This window comes from Furipterus horrens, unplaced genomic scaffold (genome assembly GCF_987537825.1).
Source record: "Furipterus horrens unplaced genomic scaffold, mFurHor1.1.pri manual_scaffold_3, whole genome shotgun sequence".
NCBI classification, from domain to species: Eukaryota; Metazoa; Chordata; class Mammalia; order Chiroptera; family Furipteridae; genus Furipterus; species Furipterus horrens.
The window spans coordinates 4,059,592-4,075,814 of record NW_028327173.1 but is presented as its reverse complement, the minus strand read 5'-3'; the positions used below and the strand labels follow the sequence as shown (position 1 = coordinate 4,075,814).

General features: G+C 62.8%; 1 protein-coding gene across 1 annotated transcript in view; it reads right to left on the bottom strand.

Annotated features, from left to right (window-relative positions):
• Window positions 1–16,223, bottom strand: part of LOC150014116 (calmodulin-binding transcription activator 1-like) — an 84,977-nt gene that overhangs the window by 67,574 nt on the left and 1,180 nt on the right. Inside the window, exons 2-3 of the mRNA XM_090268521.1 lie at window positions 11,737–11,863; window positions 6,116–6,250 (exon numbers count right to left, since the gene is read on the bottom strand). Coding sequence (XP_090124647.1) covers window positions 6,116–6,250; window positions 11,737–11,863 — 262 coding nt within the window. The remainder of the gene's footprint in view (window positions 1–6,115; window positions 6,251–11,736; window positions 11,864–16,223) is intronic.

Sequence of the window (16,223 nt, the reverse complement as noted above, 5' to 3'; positions counted from 1 at the left end):
ATGCGACCTTGTTTGGAAATAGGGTCTTTGTAATTACTCAGTTACAAGTGCAGCTGGTTAAGCTGGTTCCTACTGGATTGGGCACAGGACCTCATCTGTGACTGCTGTCCTTACAGGAGGAAATGGAGACACAGACACACACACAGGGAGGATGTCTGATGACAATGGAGCAGGGACCGGAGTTCTGCTGCCATGAGCCAAGGAAGGTCAAGGGCTGCCAGCAGCTACCAGGAGCGGGAAGAGGCTCCAGAGAGAGCCAGCCCCACCCACCCCTTGATTTTGGGCTTCGAGCCTCCAGAGCCGCGAGAGACCATGTCCTCGAGTTGGCAGTCATTTGCGACAGCAGCCCTAGGAAACATGCGAAGGTCAAGGACAGGCTGGTTGACACTGACCGCCAGAGGGTCTCAGCCTCCCGTCTCACACCTCCAGATGAGCCACGTGACCCCCAGGTGGCCAGGAAGCCTGCCCTGCAAGCGCAGCCACGTCTGCCGGGCTCTGGGACTCCCTCCATGGTGCTTGCTCGGCTGCCCGCCCCACAGGCAGATGAGGCCACTGCAGACGCTGTATCTGCTCCTCGGGGCCATTCCTCTGCGGGGCACCATTTGTCATTGCTGCAAGGAGGCCGGAGGCAGCCCCAAGGTGACCCGCTCCCTGTCACACAGCACAGCTGCAAACAGATCCATCTGGTGTGGCCCCAGCTGCAAACAGCGTGAGATGGCTTCCTCAGGGACCCCCGGGTCCCTGGCTAAGGAGGACTGAGGACAGACGCCCCGCAGTGTGGAATGGGGTGGGCCCCACAGAGCACAGAGGGGCTGCTTATGACGAGGATAAGCCCCGGCCGGGTGGGCTGCAGTCCAGCGAGGCGGCGCCTCCTGCCATTCTGCTTCCAGTCCCAAGTATGACTGGGTCACGTCAGCTTGGTCCCCTTCCCCCGTGCTTTGCAGGTCACCGCTGGGCCAAGAAGCACCCAGAGCCATAGAGCTAACTGGCCTTGGCGTGCCCCCGGCCCCTGGCAGGCGAATGCTGGAACGACGGCTCCGGGCAGGGCCCCCTTCTTACTGATGGAAGCCCCCGGTGCGGGCTGCTTCTACTTTCCCCCGAAGTGCCCCCCGAGGCAGGAGAGGTGGCCCAGGGCGCTGACTGAGGGTACAATGCAAGGCGGCTCTGCAAAGCGACCAGAACGCACTGATGCCGCGTCTTCTCTCAAAACCTCTGGTGACCTCTGTGTTCTCCGTCATACAAATGGTATTTGCTTTAGTGCAACAGGGATCTTTTAAACTATTTACAGCCAAATTACTTAACTTTTGTCATTCCCCTGCATGATCTGGTCCAAGTGACGAGTTCCTGGGTTCTGCATGCTCCCCCATGGGGACAGGTGAGCACACGAAGGCCAGAGAGGGTGACTGGGAATAGGCTGGCAGGTGTGCAGGAGGGAGGGGCCCGGCCAGGAGGAGCCCCACAGGCCCCTCAGAAAGCCCTGGGGCGCCTCACAGTTGGGAGGCCCTCTCCTGCTGCCACTGGCCTCCGCCCAGTGGGCTCTGGGTCAGTGTGTGGTCTCTGCTCCCGGTGCCTGCAGGCTGCTATTAGAAATCAGCCTGCAGTGGGAGGCCCACTGATCCATGGCCACACGCCAGGGACAGGCAGCTTGGGGGGGGGGGGGCAGAGCTGGGGACCCCCCAGCTACATGTCCTCGAGCTGTTAACAGAGAGTGGGGTCAGACCAGAAGGCCAGGCAGGGAGGCCAAATCTTGCAAGGCTCAGCCTTCTCGGACACCCAGCCAGGAGGCAGGCTGCCCCAGAGGCCAGCTTACCAGATCACCTCCTCTGGCCCCGTGAGTTGGAGGGGCAGGCTGCCCCAGGGCGTCACCCCCAGGTTTATGCAGAGAGCAGGCACCGGCATGATGAAGGGTGAGCTCCTGGCCCTGTTCTCCCCTCTGCCTGAGATGACAAGGTCCCTCTCAGACCCCGAGGGCCAGCAGGAGGCCTGCCGACATGACCAGCTGGCTGAACCCGGGAAAGCTGCATCCACGCCTCGCTCCAATCCTCTCATTCAGGCAGGAGGCTCAGCTGCCTGAGAAGCAACTGTAAATAGTTAAGTCTAAGCGGCTTAGTGGGGTTCTGGGGGGGGCGCAGTCGGTGGGGTGGACAGTCAGTGAGGGGGGGGGCAGAGGACCCTGGGTCTTCTGACAGGCCCTGGTGTAAATCAGGCGGCTAGAAGTGAAGAGCAGGGCACAGAAGTTCCACTCACTGTCCCTCCCAGGGGTCACTTAGAGCTGTCCTCTGCGACACGGGGGCCTGCCCCACCCCCTCAGCCCCAGAGCCCCAGTGTGGACCGCCTGGGTTTATTCTCTTTGCAAACACAGGCCAGACTGTCTAAACAAACACCACGTCTCCTCTGCGCTCAGCCCAGCCCTGGCCGTCTGTGTCCGCAGGACCCGTCACGGGCAGAAGTGACACTGCCCAGAGTCCCTCCCGACACGGCTCCAGGGTGAGCCCTGCTGCCTGACCGCCTCTACCCTGGAAGGAAGGGGTGCCCACTGCACCCCAAGTGCACGCTGACCCACCCCAGACCCCCCAGGGGTTCTGGTGCACATGGCCTGGGGAAATCTGTCCTACAGTTAGACCTTTGGGGGAAGAGATGGTGAAAATGGCAGCTCCTGGAGGGCTTGCTGTCTTGCAGCCCCCTCTTCCTGGGGACTCCTTCCTGTCCCCTTTGGCCTGGCTGATGCCTGCTCAGGTTTGAGGACTCAGCAAAGGGTCACTTGCTCCGTGAAGCCTTCCTGACCGCTGGGCTAAGTTAAGCTCCTTTCCCGAATCCACAAGTACGCATCCATTCATTCACACGTGCACAACGTGCCCCACCTGTGCTGGGCAGCAGGGACCCCTGAAGGCAGGACCTGTGCCCCTGCAGCTCACCGTGGAGGTGGGAGAAGGGACAAGTCCTCTGGGTCCAGGGGCGATGCTGTAGCTCCCCGGACCCAGAGGGCTGAGCTCGCCAAGGTGGCCTGGAACCGCCTGGATGGCTGCTGCGGCAGTGGCAGCGCCCCCGCTCCCCTCCTCCCCCCATTGCTATCCTCTGTCTCTGCCTGGATGGCTGCGCCCAGCTGAGATCTGGGCGATGTGGCACCCCTGCGCCTAAGCCCTTCCGCGGGGACGACTGCTCCCACCGGGCCCACCGCGCAGACAAAGGTTACTCCCCGCGCGCCCCCTTGCAGCTGCGCCGCTGCGGCTCTGATTCTCTGCGCACCAGCGCCCACCCCCACCCCCACCCCAGCCCTGAGTCTGGCAAACAAAAGCATTTAAAAAATCAAACGAAGGCAGAAATTCTCTTCCCAAAACATTTTCCCCCAATCTGGGATGGGAGGGGGTGGGGTGGGGCAAAGAACGCGCCTAGGATTGCGAGCCAGGCGCCTGACCGAGGGAAACAACGACGCAGAGCCGGCGCCTGCCGCCAGTCCGAGCGCGCGCGGCTGTGCACGTCACCACCCAGTCCCAGGGCTGGGAGGGCCGGCCCTTCCCCCGCGTGGAGCCGTGCCGCAGTCCCGCCGGGCGCGAAGGCCTGCATTGCAGCTGCGCGGGGCGGGCGTGCGTGTGTATGCGTGTGTGCATGCGTGTGCATGTGTGTGTGAGCGCGCGCGCGCGCAGCGCCTCCTGGCCGCCGCGTCCCAGTTTGCTCGGCTTTGCAGTCCCTCGCCCCCGCCCCCGCCTCTTTCCGCCACCGCTCCTCCCGCTCCGGGCTGCACACGCGCGGCGTGTCTCCGCCTCCCAGCGGCTCCCGCAGCGGAGAATTTGCCCAGCAATCCTGGGGGCGGGAAGGGCTGAGGACAGCCGCTGCAGAGAGCCGAGGGGAGAAGAAAGGAGAGAAGGGGGAGGAGAGGAAGGCTTCGCCCGGCGCAGAGTTCACTGCCAGGCCACAGGGTTGGCCAGAAGGCGGGGGACCCCTACCCCTGGGGCTGTCCCAGCGGTCCCCTTTGCCCTGGCGCGGCGCTGTGGTTCTGTTCTGCCCTCTCCACTGTTATTATTTATCAGGCAGGTGAAAGTCTGGGAAAAGGACCCTTGGGTGGATAAGTCACTGTATTCTTTTGTTCAGGGAAAAAAGGAGAGGGAGATTTCACTCCTATTCCACTGCAGGGCGAGGTCTCACGGTTCCTCTGCCCTGGCCACCCGCCCTGTCCCCCTGCTTAAAAGGACACCTGGCCAAGACCAAATGGAAGGGGAAGCACAGGGTCTTACAGAACCCCAATCAGTCTCTCCAGGGTGTGTGTGTGTGTGGGGGGGTGGCCCTGCCAAGTCCCCTCCCCGACTCCTGCCATCTCTCCTGTGTATTCTGCTAGTGGCTGGGGGATGCCTTCTACTGGAGGCCTGCTGGAGGGAGGTCAGAGCTCCACGCCCACAGGAAGGGGCTGGTGGAGAGCAGGTGGTGTTTTGTCACGGAGGAGCAGGTATACCGGCTTCCCTTCCCCGGCGCCTCCATCACGGCACCCTTCCCTGCAGGCAGCCTCCCGGTACAGCTTGCTCCCTGGGCTTCCAGGGGGCCGGCTGAGGTTTCCAGAGCTCCAAGGCACCGCCTAGCTGACACCTGGCTCTCTGACGGGCTCCATCTACCAGACAGGCCTTACACTGGTCCCAACGTCCTACAGTTCACCCTGGTGAGGTGACCTGGTCACTCAGGGAGAGCCAGGTCTCTGCTGAGTTCCCTGCTCCGTTTTCCTTTTGTTCTGCAAAGCTGAAACCGGATTTCCTGAACAGGAGCCCCTGGTCACCCTGCCCTTCTCTGTTACAGCCTGCAGGTCGTCCTCGCAGCTCCGGCTGGCTCCAGTCTTAGCCGGGGTCGCTGCCAAGGCCAGCCTGGTGCTCCCAGGCAGCCACCGCCAGGGTGCAGATGCCTGCTGACTCAACGCCACCCCTGGGGCGGCTGAGGAGGTTCAGTGGCCAGGGTGGCTGCCAGGCAGCTTGTCACTGCTGGGGCCTGGACTGGGACGAGGCTGAGGTTTGCACACTAGGTGGCTCAGGAAAGCTGGCCAGGGCATGTACCCGAGCCCAGAAGTCCTCCAGCAGCCAGCAGCAAAGGGGAGCCTGAGGTGAGAAGGCAAAGGACGTTGCGGACAGGGGAGGGGTGCCTAGACACTGACCTCTGCATAGGCCCCAGGGTTGGCTCAGCCAGGACCCCATGCCTTGGGCTGCTGAGGTCTCCAGTGAGGTAGCCCACAGACTGGCACCTCCATGGGCTTCCCCGATGCTGAGGTCACGTGCAGCCCTCCCTCCCACTCTGTCCCGGTGCAGAGGCTATCAGCCCAGCCCCCCAGGCCCACGCCGGGGCTTCCTGGCATGTCCAGGCCCGGAAGGGCAGCCTCTGACTTAGCATCCCCCACCCATCTTTGGCAGCTTTTCTGTGCAGAGCCCTGGTGTCCCAGGGGGAGCAGCTAACAGTCACCAACCCCATGGAGCAGGCCACCAGGTCCTGCCTCCTCCTTAGGAGCCTTTGGGCTCCCTGACCCTCCCCCCTCAGCCGTGATCATAACCCTGGGCTTATTCCAGACGCTCTCTAGGGCAGAGGCCGAAGCGAAACAAGCCTAGCGATGAGGCGACGCGTGTTTGAGGGCTTCCACGGGAGGGTTTGGCTCGTTCTCACTAAAAGGCAGAAGCGCTGAAAACACAGCCGCGCGGTCGGGGCCTCGGAACCAGAAGGAGGCCCAGCCGGGGCCCTCGCCCAGCCACCCACATCACTGTCGTCTCTATGAGGTGCGGGACTTGATGACGGCCTGCAGGGGGCTTCGAGGGCACCCCAGAAACAGCCTGGGGTGGGGAGCAGAGGATGCTTGGACCCTGCTTCTTGGGGTCTGTCGAGAGAAGAGCATCTCAGCCACCTGAGGGCTTATCTGGCCACTCGGGTCCCCTGCCAGGAGGGACGGCTGCAGGCTCAAGCTCGGCATTTCCTTCTGTCCCCCAAATCCGGGCTGAGCCCCAGGCCATCCTCCTGTGGAGGACACTGGCCCCCGTCTCTGCCTGCTCTGGTCAGAAACACAGAAGCCTGGACACTTCTTCCTTCCCCACACCTTGTCCCCCAGTGTCCCTCTCCACGGAGTCGGGCAGGGGGACCCGAGCGCTGCTCTTACCGTCCAGTGACAGCCAGTCATGCTGGGAGGAAGGCAGCGTGGGCAGGGCCCGAGCTTTGTATTCAAACACCACTGAGTTGGAGATGATCTGGTTGTTGAAGGCAACTTGTAGGGTCACGAGACCAGTGTCATGGGCTGAAAGCAAAACAGAGAGAGGTCAGGATGGGGGCGGGCAGGCTGCAGCCTGCTGCACCCTCAAGGAGCTGGAGCGCCCCCTCCCTATGAGCCTTCCCGGGTCCTCCCAGCCAGTGCCCGCTCATTCCGCGAGGCCCGAAGGCCATGCTGCTTCTTCCAGGAGCCTTGTCTGCACCCCTGGCTCAGCCAGGCCCTGGGGGGCTCTATGCCCCGTCCTGTAATTGCCCCTGGGCTCCTCTGCTCCCCGGTGAGGGCAGGGGCCGGCAGCTCAGTGCAGATGAGCTGCTGAATGAGGGAGGGAGGGAGAGACGCCCCCTCCCCGCCCCTTGGTGGCTGCCTTCTCCTCCTGCCCCATTCACCCTGGGCAGGCAGGGCTCAGACTCCCTTGTGCTTATTTCGGTTTCACCTTTTCCTACCCGCTTGTCCTGACTCACTCAGCACGCCTCGCATGTATTTTTAGTTCTTCTGCCTCCCCGGTGAGGAGGCAGGCGCTTCGGTCGTGCCTCCGGGCCCAGTGGTGCTGAGCCCGGGGTGCTGGCACGCAGAGGTGCTCCCCCAGCGCCTGGACAGTGAGCTCCGGGGAGGCAGGTGCTGTGGGGCTCAGGGGCTGCTCTCGCCACGACAGAGGCTCAGTGGAGGCCGTCGTTTGCGTGAATGAATGAACGGACGTTCTCACCGCGGGCGAGAGGAAAGCCCGGCCCTGGCAGAGACCCGCGTCCTTCTGGGGCTGAGGCTGCTGCTGCGGCAGGGCCCTTTTGGAATCTTGGGGGCTGTGGCCACAGCGATGGCCCGGAGGCCAGGGGTGGGTGTGTACGTGGGCTGCCCGGCCAGGCCCCGTCCCCGGTAGGCATCGGGCTCTGTGCTCTCTGTCCGGCTTTTCCGGAACACCAGATACCAGTGCCCAGGGCCTCCCAGGACAGATTTCCAGGGAGGCCGCTCACGGGGGTCAGGTTACTGTTTACTCTCCGTTTTCAGCAGCTCACAGACTGGAGGAAGCGTCCAAGTCAGCTGCTCCCCAGGGCAGAGTAAAGCCCCACTTCCGTCTGAGAACGCCTCCCGTACACCCCACTTCCCGTGGGGACAGCAGCTTGTTTACGGTGGCCTGTGTCCATCCCGGGTGCACGTGTCATGCCACCGTCCCTGTAGCAGGTCTCTAGGAAGTCGCTGCTCAAGAACGACCGGCGGGTTTTCTCTCCTGTGCTTCCCACTCCGGTGTGGCCTCTCAGCTCCAGACCACGTGCTGGGCCGCCCGGCTCCGAGGCGGTGCGGGTGCCACCGGCCCTCCCTCAGAGGCTCTCTGCGCAGGGCTCTCCTGCCAAGTCCAGAACCTCCGGACTCCGACAGCATCCCCGGGCGGGTCTCCAAGCTTGTGGTCACCTGCCTGCCCTGGAGAGGAGCCTGGTTTACCAACAGGAAGGCAGGGCGGTCCACATAGCCAGCGTCTCAGTCCACTCAGCTCCGCTCCTGCCCCTCGGCCGGCCCCTGGGGAGCTCAAGGCTTCTCTGTGCCCAGCGTCTCAGCCGGAGGGTCCTCCTCAACTGCTGCTCTCCTTCCACCATCTCCTGGTGCTGGCACAATGGCAGTGACACCAGGATGGCGGCAGATTCAAGGGCATCCCTTCCTTCCCCGGAGAGATGGATGGAGGCCACCTGTGGTGGACGCCTGGGTGCCAGCCCAGCAGCCCAGCTCACTCAGGCCTGCCCACCATGTAGGACGCTCCCTCGACGCCCGCTCTCCCTCCCCCGATGCAGTCCACCAGCGAGTTCCAGGCCATCCACTTCTCTCTGTCTCTCCCGCCACCACGTGGGTCCGAGCAGCCATCATTCCTTGCTCAGACTCCTGCGTTAATTAGCCTCTGCTGGGGAAACCAGGCCTATTCCTGCCGGATGGTGTCTGGGGGCCACATTCCAATGCTCCCACATCAACCCCTGGGAGTGCACTGCCCCAGGGAGCCCTCCTCCTTAAGTCAGGAAATGTGCCCTCTGCCACTTCCTGCGGTTCCTGCCTCTGTTCTTCCTCCTGCGACCCGCTCTCCCAAGTGCCCAGAATCATCTTTTAAAGATATAGTTTCCAGCAAGTCACTCCCCACTTGAAACGGATGGCTTCTCGTTGTAGGTAAAACCAAACCCAATTCTTTCCTGTGGCTCAGAAGGAGGGACATGATTTGGTCCTTGCTATGTTCTCCAACCTTGCCTTGCTCAGCAGCTCCCCGCTCCCCAGCTTTGTACTCCTCCAACTTGCCAAGCCTCTTCCTGCCTCAGGGCCTTTGCACTTGCTTTGCCCTCTGCCTGGAGGCCTCTCCCACCCTTCCCACAGCCCTCCGTCCCATCATCCAGCTTCCAGCCTAAGGTCCCAGTCGCCCCAAACACTGCCCTCTTCCCAGGTCACTTCACCAGTGACCGACCATGTTGCCAGTGTCCTGACGGTCCTCTCCAGCTCTCTTGGCTCGCTCTTCGTCTCGTTTGTTTTTTGCCCCCTGCAGAAGGATGTAAGTTCCGTGAGAGCTGGGACTGGGTCTATCCAGACGTCCTCTTTATGCCTAGGGCCAAGGTCAGTGCCTGGCACGTTGGGAACACTCCATAACTGTTGAATGAATTGCAATAAAACAGAGTGCCCACCTCATTTTGAATTTCATCTTCTGCTGTTTGGTGACTTCTCAGGCATCTGGGATGGGACTGTCCAAAGCCCCAGAGCGAAGTCTTCTGGTTGGTGGCTCCTCTCTCCTTCCGAGCCCAGCCGCCTTTCCTAGGTCCCGAGTCCTCCTTCCCCACTGCTGCAGCCTTCGCTCAGAGGCCGATGGGCCTGTCTCCCTCACGATCTTAGAGCACCACGGGGAACTTGCAGGAGACCTGTCCCAGGCCTTTGTGCCTTCTGCGCCCAGCAGAGCAGCGCCCGTGGTCAGGGTTTGACTCCCCTCCCCCACTGGGCTTGGGCAGGTGTGCCAGGCTGGTGGGTAGGGGTCGTCTGTGCTCCTGCTGCTCCCACGCTCCCTCAGGTGCCCCTCCTCCCAGGTTGTTCCCAGCCCCTAAGCTGGCCAACTTGTGCTCAGAGGCCTCTGAGCCCTTTCCAGTGAGGCTGACTGGTGCTGACTTCACATGTTCTTTCTTCAGCTTCAGCTCTAGCTTCCTCCAGCCCTTGGGAGACCCAGGGATGATCCCTTAAGAGGCCAGCATCATCCCCCAGGGTCAGGGTTAGGGGTAGCATCCAAGTCTTATGCTTTGCTTCCGTCCAGGCACCTACCCAGTACCTGGCAAACCATGTGGCGCATGAAGAAATGAATGAACGAGTGAATGCATCCAGAGCCGCCTCACAGAGTGGCGTGCTTCCCTGTGGGCCTCAGAGCGAGATGCCCCAGGGGTCCCATGTTTGCGGTGAGCTGTGAACCTGAACTGGGCCCAGCAGCAGGCCCAGCTCTCTGTCTGCCTCTGAGGCTGCAGCTTCTCGTCCTTTGGGGTCTGCTGGTTCGAGCTGCCATCTGTTTGAGAAGCCCACAGGACAGTGGCCGGTGCAGTCTGCCCCCCAGCTCTTGGAACTCAGAGGCGCTCTGGGCCCTGGAGCGCTGCCTGTGGAGGCTCGAGCAGCCGGCAGGCTCCCCCACGTCCCCTTGGGAGAGTGAGGCCTCATGGTGGAGCACCCGCAGGGCTGTGCTGAGCCCGGAGCTCCAGGGCCTCCCCCTCAGCTTGAACTCTCACCCATCTGGCAGGTTTAGAAGCTGCAGGAACTGAGGCCCAGCGACTTCAACCACCGAGCTAGCTGCACGGACGGTAACCGGCAGGTCCCGGTTATACTGACCTGTGTGACAGACCCAGCTCCGGACTTACCAGGTCCTGGCCTGGGACCTTGTCCAGAGGGCACGCAGAGGCCAGCCTTTTTTTTCTGAAGGGTCAGATAACTCAGGACAGGCAAGGTCTGGGTCCCCAGCCAGGCAAGGAGCAGGTATAGGAAGTGGCACTATTTATAGGCCGATGAGTGCGGTTCCAGCAGCAGGTGGTAAGTGGCCAGTTTGATAACAGGCTGCCCTCTCCCTACCCCGCCGGCAGGGCGGGGGTGCAGTGTCAGCTGCCCGGAGCCCCCACCTGCCACAGGCTGACCCAGCCTGCAGGCATGCGGATGGCTGTGCTCCGGGCCAGGCTGGGCTGCCAAGAGCCAAGGGGGCTGAGCAGGCCCAGGGGAGCCTGCCAGGCAGCCAGTGGGGGGCAGGGCCAGCAGGGCGAGCAGGGACACCGGCCCAGGCTCCCTGGGATGTGTGTGTGAAGGAGGTGCTGGGTTCAAGTGGAGGCTGAGCACGTGAGCACAGCTTGGCAGCATTCGGCACAGGGAGGCGGAGAGAAAGGGAGAGAGAGAAAGAGAACCGTCTTCCCTGTGAGCTCCCTGGGAGGATGGTGAAGGCTTGGGAGGCAGACAGCTGGGGTGGCCCAAGGCTCCGGCTGGACCACCCCAGGTGGAAGCTGGCATCTGACACCAGCTGGGTCTGCTGCTGCCATGGGGCCCCTACCCCACTTCTCCCCGCCGTCCGCAGCTCCCACAGAGAATGCTCTCTCTTCTTTGTAGGCCTCCGGGCTTCAGATAACATGGGGTGGGAGCCTCCGCCCTTGCCACCCACTGCCCCGTCTGTGTCTCCATTCACGGCCTGGACAAACCAGACAGGCCATCCCTGGGGCTAACAGGGCATGTGAGAGGCCAGCCAAGGAGAGCTCCCAGCACCAGCCCGGGGACCAGAAAACATGCGTGCTAGAAACTGATTCCTGCACAAACGCTGCTCTCCTCGGGCACAGCAGGCACTCTGTGAGCCCTGGGGAACTTGGTGAGCAAGACAGACATGGACCCTGCCTGCAGGGAGCTGACAGGCCCCTGGGGAGGTGGCAATGGCAGCGGTCAAGGGCGAGTGAATCAGACAAGGACACCAAGCTAAGCAGATGACAAAGCACTGAGGGACAGCACGCGGGGCTCCTGCCCCTGAACCCCAAAGTACATTCTGTGTCTGCGCCTTCTCCTGGGCACGAGGTGGGTGGCTTCATCCAGCTACAAAGGGGTTGTGTGGATTCTTCTTCGTTTGACACCCCCTCCCCATCCCCCACTGGGCCTTCTCCATTCCTCTCTGACCTGCTCTGGGCTCCCTTGTTCTTATGGCTTTTGGTTGGCTAGGCCCGAGGCGCGCACGGGCGCAGAGGGGTCCGCCTTGCTGCAAGGCTGGCCTCTGACCCCAGTGCAGCTCCTTTCGGCCCCTCTGCTGGCCCACTCTCACGGGCTGTGCAGCAGCCGGTCGGGTCGGGGGAGGCTGGAGCTTCTGGTGATGGCCAGTCCTGGGAGTACCGGTTCTCTACTCAGTCCCCTCGCCATTTGGAACCCCCGCCAAGTGTGCCCATGTCCCTGTCTGATACGGGGCCCATGAGCCAGAACAGAGGACATTAGAGCAGCCGATCCGGGGCCCCCTCTTCCCAGGGGAGGAGAGCGAAGCCCAGGCGCCCCGGCCGCTGCAGGCTCACCTGGGCAGTAGCAGCGCAGCACGCCGGGCTGAATCAGGGACGCAGGCACTGAGATCTGGTCGAACAGACAGCTGTAGTCATTGCTGGCTTCCTGCCACGGGCCCGTGATGAGAACCTTCACTCCTCCCTGGAGGCGACAGACATCAGGGACAGGGTCAGCCACCGAGGGGAGGGGAGGGGGGACGAGGGACGCAGGCCTCTGAGGGTTAGCCGTTGCAGGGATGCGGCAGGAAGAAGGGGACCCTGGAGCCCCAGATGCTCCCTGCCTTTCCCGGCCAGCCAGCAGCACAGGGGGCGGCAGCCCGGACCTCGGGCCCCTCCTGCGCGTCTTTCAGTTCCATGCAGAAGGAGCACAGGGCTCTTCAAACCCTTCCAGCTCCTGAAGCACCCCTGGAAGGAGGTGGAGGAGAGGTTGCTGGTGGACCAATGGAGGGAGCTTTGTTTGGAAAAGAGGTCCGAGCATCTCAGGCTCATGGCCGAGACGGGAAGTTCCGGTGGGGTCGTGGGAAGAGACCTGGGATCCCAAGTGTGGTGGGGATGAAAGGAGGAGGTGGATGAAGGTGATGAGAAAGACAGCAGAACTAGAAAAAGGGGGGGTGCCCTGGGCCGGAGAGGGGCTCAGCGCTGGGGGCTGGGTGGTCCGAGCCCCCGTGTCTCTGTGCTGAGCCACCAGGGGCACTTGTCTGTGCTGCCACCAACACAGCCACCTGGGCCCCTCACTGCGCCTGCACCACACAGGCTGGTACTGGGGAGGGCAGCCTGGCAGGGCTGCAGCTGCTCCCACAGGGCAGGTGGGGGCTGGGCTGGAAGGGGTTGTGGGAGGGGCCTCAGGTGGTCTCACTCAGCTCCAGGGAGTAGGGCCCCGCTGTGTCCTGCCAGTCCTGCTTTATGCCCCGTCCCTGCTGAGCGAGTCCTGGCCTTCCTGCATTGTGTGATGTCCAGAGGGGACAGTGAGGGTAGGCCCTCCACCAGGATTCATATGGTCACAGAGTTGAGGCTGTCCTAGTGGGGGAGGAGGGACAGAGGACAGGGATGCTGGCCTCTCTGGCTCTCCTTGGGTGGGCCCACCACCAGACTCTGTCCACCCCTGGGGGGTTGGGGTCGGGGTGGGGGTGCGGGGAGGGTGAGAGCTGCCTAGGACAGGGCTGAGAGTGCCACCTAGTGTCTGGGCTGGAGAAGACCCAGAGACACGCCTACTGGAGTCTGGGTGGTGAAGGGGGTGAGGCGTGGGGGACCCAAGGACCTCCTTCCCCCACTTTGCCAGGCTGCAGAAGCCAGACCCCCCAGCTCTGCTGCTGGTGCTCCCAGGCCAGTGAGACGCTCTCTCCCACTCAGTCACCTGAACTTGGGTGACCTCTCCTTGGCACTGGGCCATCCTTGTCCTAAAGGGACCCTCAGCCTCAACACGGGGCTTGTTCCTGAGGCAGTGGGTGGCTTTGGAGAAATCATGGGCCCCCTTGCTAGGGAACCAAAGTTTGGAGGGGGCACAAGACCAGGACCCAAAAGCTGGAGGCCTGTCCCTGTCCCTTGGTGGCTGTGTGTTCTCAGGCAAGTGGCCCAACCTCTCTGGTGGCATCTGATCTCCAGGGGAACCTCCGGCCTTGACCCAGGCAGAACCTGACATTGGGATATCTGGGAGCGCCAGAGGCCAGCTCAGGGCAAGATCGTCCCTGGTTCCTGGGAAATGGAAGCGCGGTGGCTTGAAAAGGCCACAGACAGTCACCACGTCAGGAAAAAGAAGAAAAACAATGCCAGTCCACGGCTGCTAGCATGAAGCTGGGCCGCTGCGCAGAACAAAGGACTGCGGGAATTACTGAAGGACAGCAGGCCCTTCTCCACGGTAACCGCCGCAGGATGGGCTCAGCATCCGTCAGTTCTGGGGGAAGGTTTCCATGGTAACGCTGGCCTGGCTGCCTGGACTGTTGTGACGCAGGCACCTGAAGGCTCTAATTGTGGCCTCCCCCGCCGGGCGCCGCTGGAGCCGCAGTGCAAGGATACGACGACACAGAGGGCTTGGGGGAGGGGCGGGAGCAACAATTGCCATCTGAGGCCACTGCATCATGGCACTCCTGAGAAAAAGGACCCAGGCTTCTGATGCACCCAGGGCAGATACCGGGGCCCAGGGGCACCTCCCGTACGTGTGTGTGTGTGTGTGTTTGCATGTGTGTGTGTCTGTGACCAGCCGCAGCTGGGGGTGAAGAGGTGAACAGGAGGACACAGAGGTGGGAGAAGAGAACAGGTTGGCCTCAGCCTCAGCATTCTGGAAAAGTGGGTGCCTGGTGCCATCGGATTTTGTAGCTGGGTGGGGACACTGGGTGATGTTTCACCTGACCCCATATTTACAGACTAGCGAGTGTCCCAGCCTGTGCGTCTCACCAGAGCCCTCCATGTGCTTGGCAGAGCCTGGCTAGGACCCAGCTCTGGACGCCATCTGCAAGCGGGCCTCTGGCTGTGGAGGGGGGTGGGCGAGCATGCCAGTGCCGGGCTGTGAGGGGAGGGGCGGGTCAGGAGAGGAGGTGGCCCCGCCGCCACACGGGGACAGTGTATGTGCGTGTGTGTTGCGGGAGGTAGAGCCCCTGGGACCTCTGCAGAGAGAAGTCTCACTGTTCAGCCACACTGGCCCGAAAGGGCCCAGCTGGGTGGTGTCTGTGGATTTTCCAAATCAAATGGAATTTGAGCTGCTTCTGTTTTTGGGCAGCAGGAATCACCCAGGGCCTCTGGCCGCCCAGATTGGCGTCCCTTTCCTGTTCCCCTGCCGCCCTCGCGTGGCCAGCTGCTGAACTGACTTTCTTTCTCCCAGGTACTGCTTAGGGCTCTGCAGGCTGGCACTCGGGGGCAGAACAGGCCTGCTAAGGGCCCCCTTGCTGACGCCCGGGCCTGAGTGTGTTCGCACCTGCACATCCAGGCTGAGGCCCGGGGAAGAGGACTCCTCCTGCACCCAGCTCCCACGGGGCTCAGACTCCAGGGACCCTCAAAGTGTCCCGAGCACTGAACCTCCCAGGTCCCATGACTTGGAGGGCCTGGAGGCCACCCCCTCTCGGCCATTTACAGAGGAGTAAATGGACGCCCGGACAGCCAGGTCTCTGAGTCACTAAGACAGCACCCCAACTCCCTGCCCGGACCTCATGCAGCCCAGGCCTGGCCCCCCCTCCCACCCACCTCTGCCTCTCCTCCTGGATGGCTCTCCTAAGCCCCCGGTGGAGGGAGGGCAAACTGCTGGGCTGAGCTGACCTTTCACCCTGGAGAACCCAGGCTGCTAGGGGAGGGCCACTGAGACCCACGTCGCTGACGGAGTCACACTGAGCCACATCGGGAGGAAACCAGCTGGAATCTTCCTGAGTCTTAGGGATCGAGAGGGAAACAAATGGAGGGGACAGAAGAGGTGGGTGCAGCCTGAGCCCCTCGTGTCCCTCAGTCCTCACACCCCACGGAGGCGGAGGCTGAGGCGGAAGGGTAGCTCCCTGCCCAAGGTCGCCGGCTGCTCAGCGTGGGGCCAGGCCCGGAAGCCAGACCGCTCACCGCACAGGGCGGCGCCTCTGGACCCCTGAGGGGTGTATAACCGCTCTGTGCTCACAGCCATTGGGCAGAGCTGCGCTCTCCAGACAGCGGCCGTATTTCCAGGGCGCCCCTGTCCACAGGCTGGGCCGCTGACGGGGCTGGTGCAGCGTCTGGGAGCTGCGGCTGGGATGTAGATCTTAGCCTTGCCATCAAGGCGTGGGGCAGAGCAGGCATGGGCCTCCTGGTCGAGACGGTGACACTGAGGTCCAGTCTAGGTGACCTCTCCAAGGTCAAACATGGCCAACCAATGAGCAGCCTCTCCCCACGGCCATAGCAGGACATGAGAAGGGACACAGTGCGCCGTGAGCTGCGGGGGCCACGGCCTGATGACCAGGGCTCACAGGTGACGTGCTCTGGGCCACAGGCTTTACCCCGAGGCAGGTGCTGTTACAGCCCCGTGTTCTAGGGGAGGAAACTGAGCCACAGAGAGGCGAGGTCATGGCCGAGTGCCCCAGAGAGGGATGCTGACCACGTCCCCTCAACCAGAGCCGGGGAGTCTCTGGAGCAGAGACTGGCGCTGAGAGGCGCCCCACCTCCCAGGCAGCCCAGTTCTCAGGCCTGAGCCGGGCAAGCTCTCAGGGTCCCCCGCCAGTGCCTGGGTCTGAGAGGTGCCCAAGCCTGAGCCCTCTGGAGGGTCTGTGCGCTGCCTGAGTTAAGCTATTTCATGGTCATTCCTCCCCTGTCCTGGGCAGCAGCCTCTGCCCTGGCATCTAGGGGACGTGGCAGTAGCACCAAGGGGGCCGTGAACAACCACCCAATGGGGAGAAAGAACCAGCCTGGGCCCCAAGCCCCTGACAGGTGGGCTGGGAGGAGGGGAGGGGTGTGCAGGTCGGCCGCTCTCCCTGTCCTGCGTCATTCTAGTCAAAGCAAAAGCAAAGATCCCTTCCTTAAACGCCGTGCCGCCGCGGCCTGCTGGGCTTCCTGCAGTC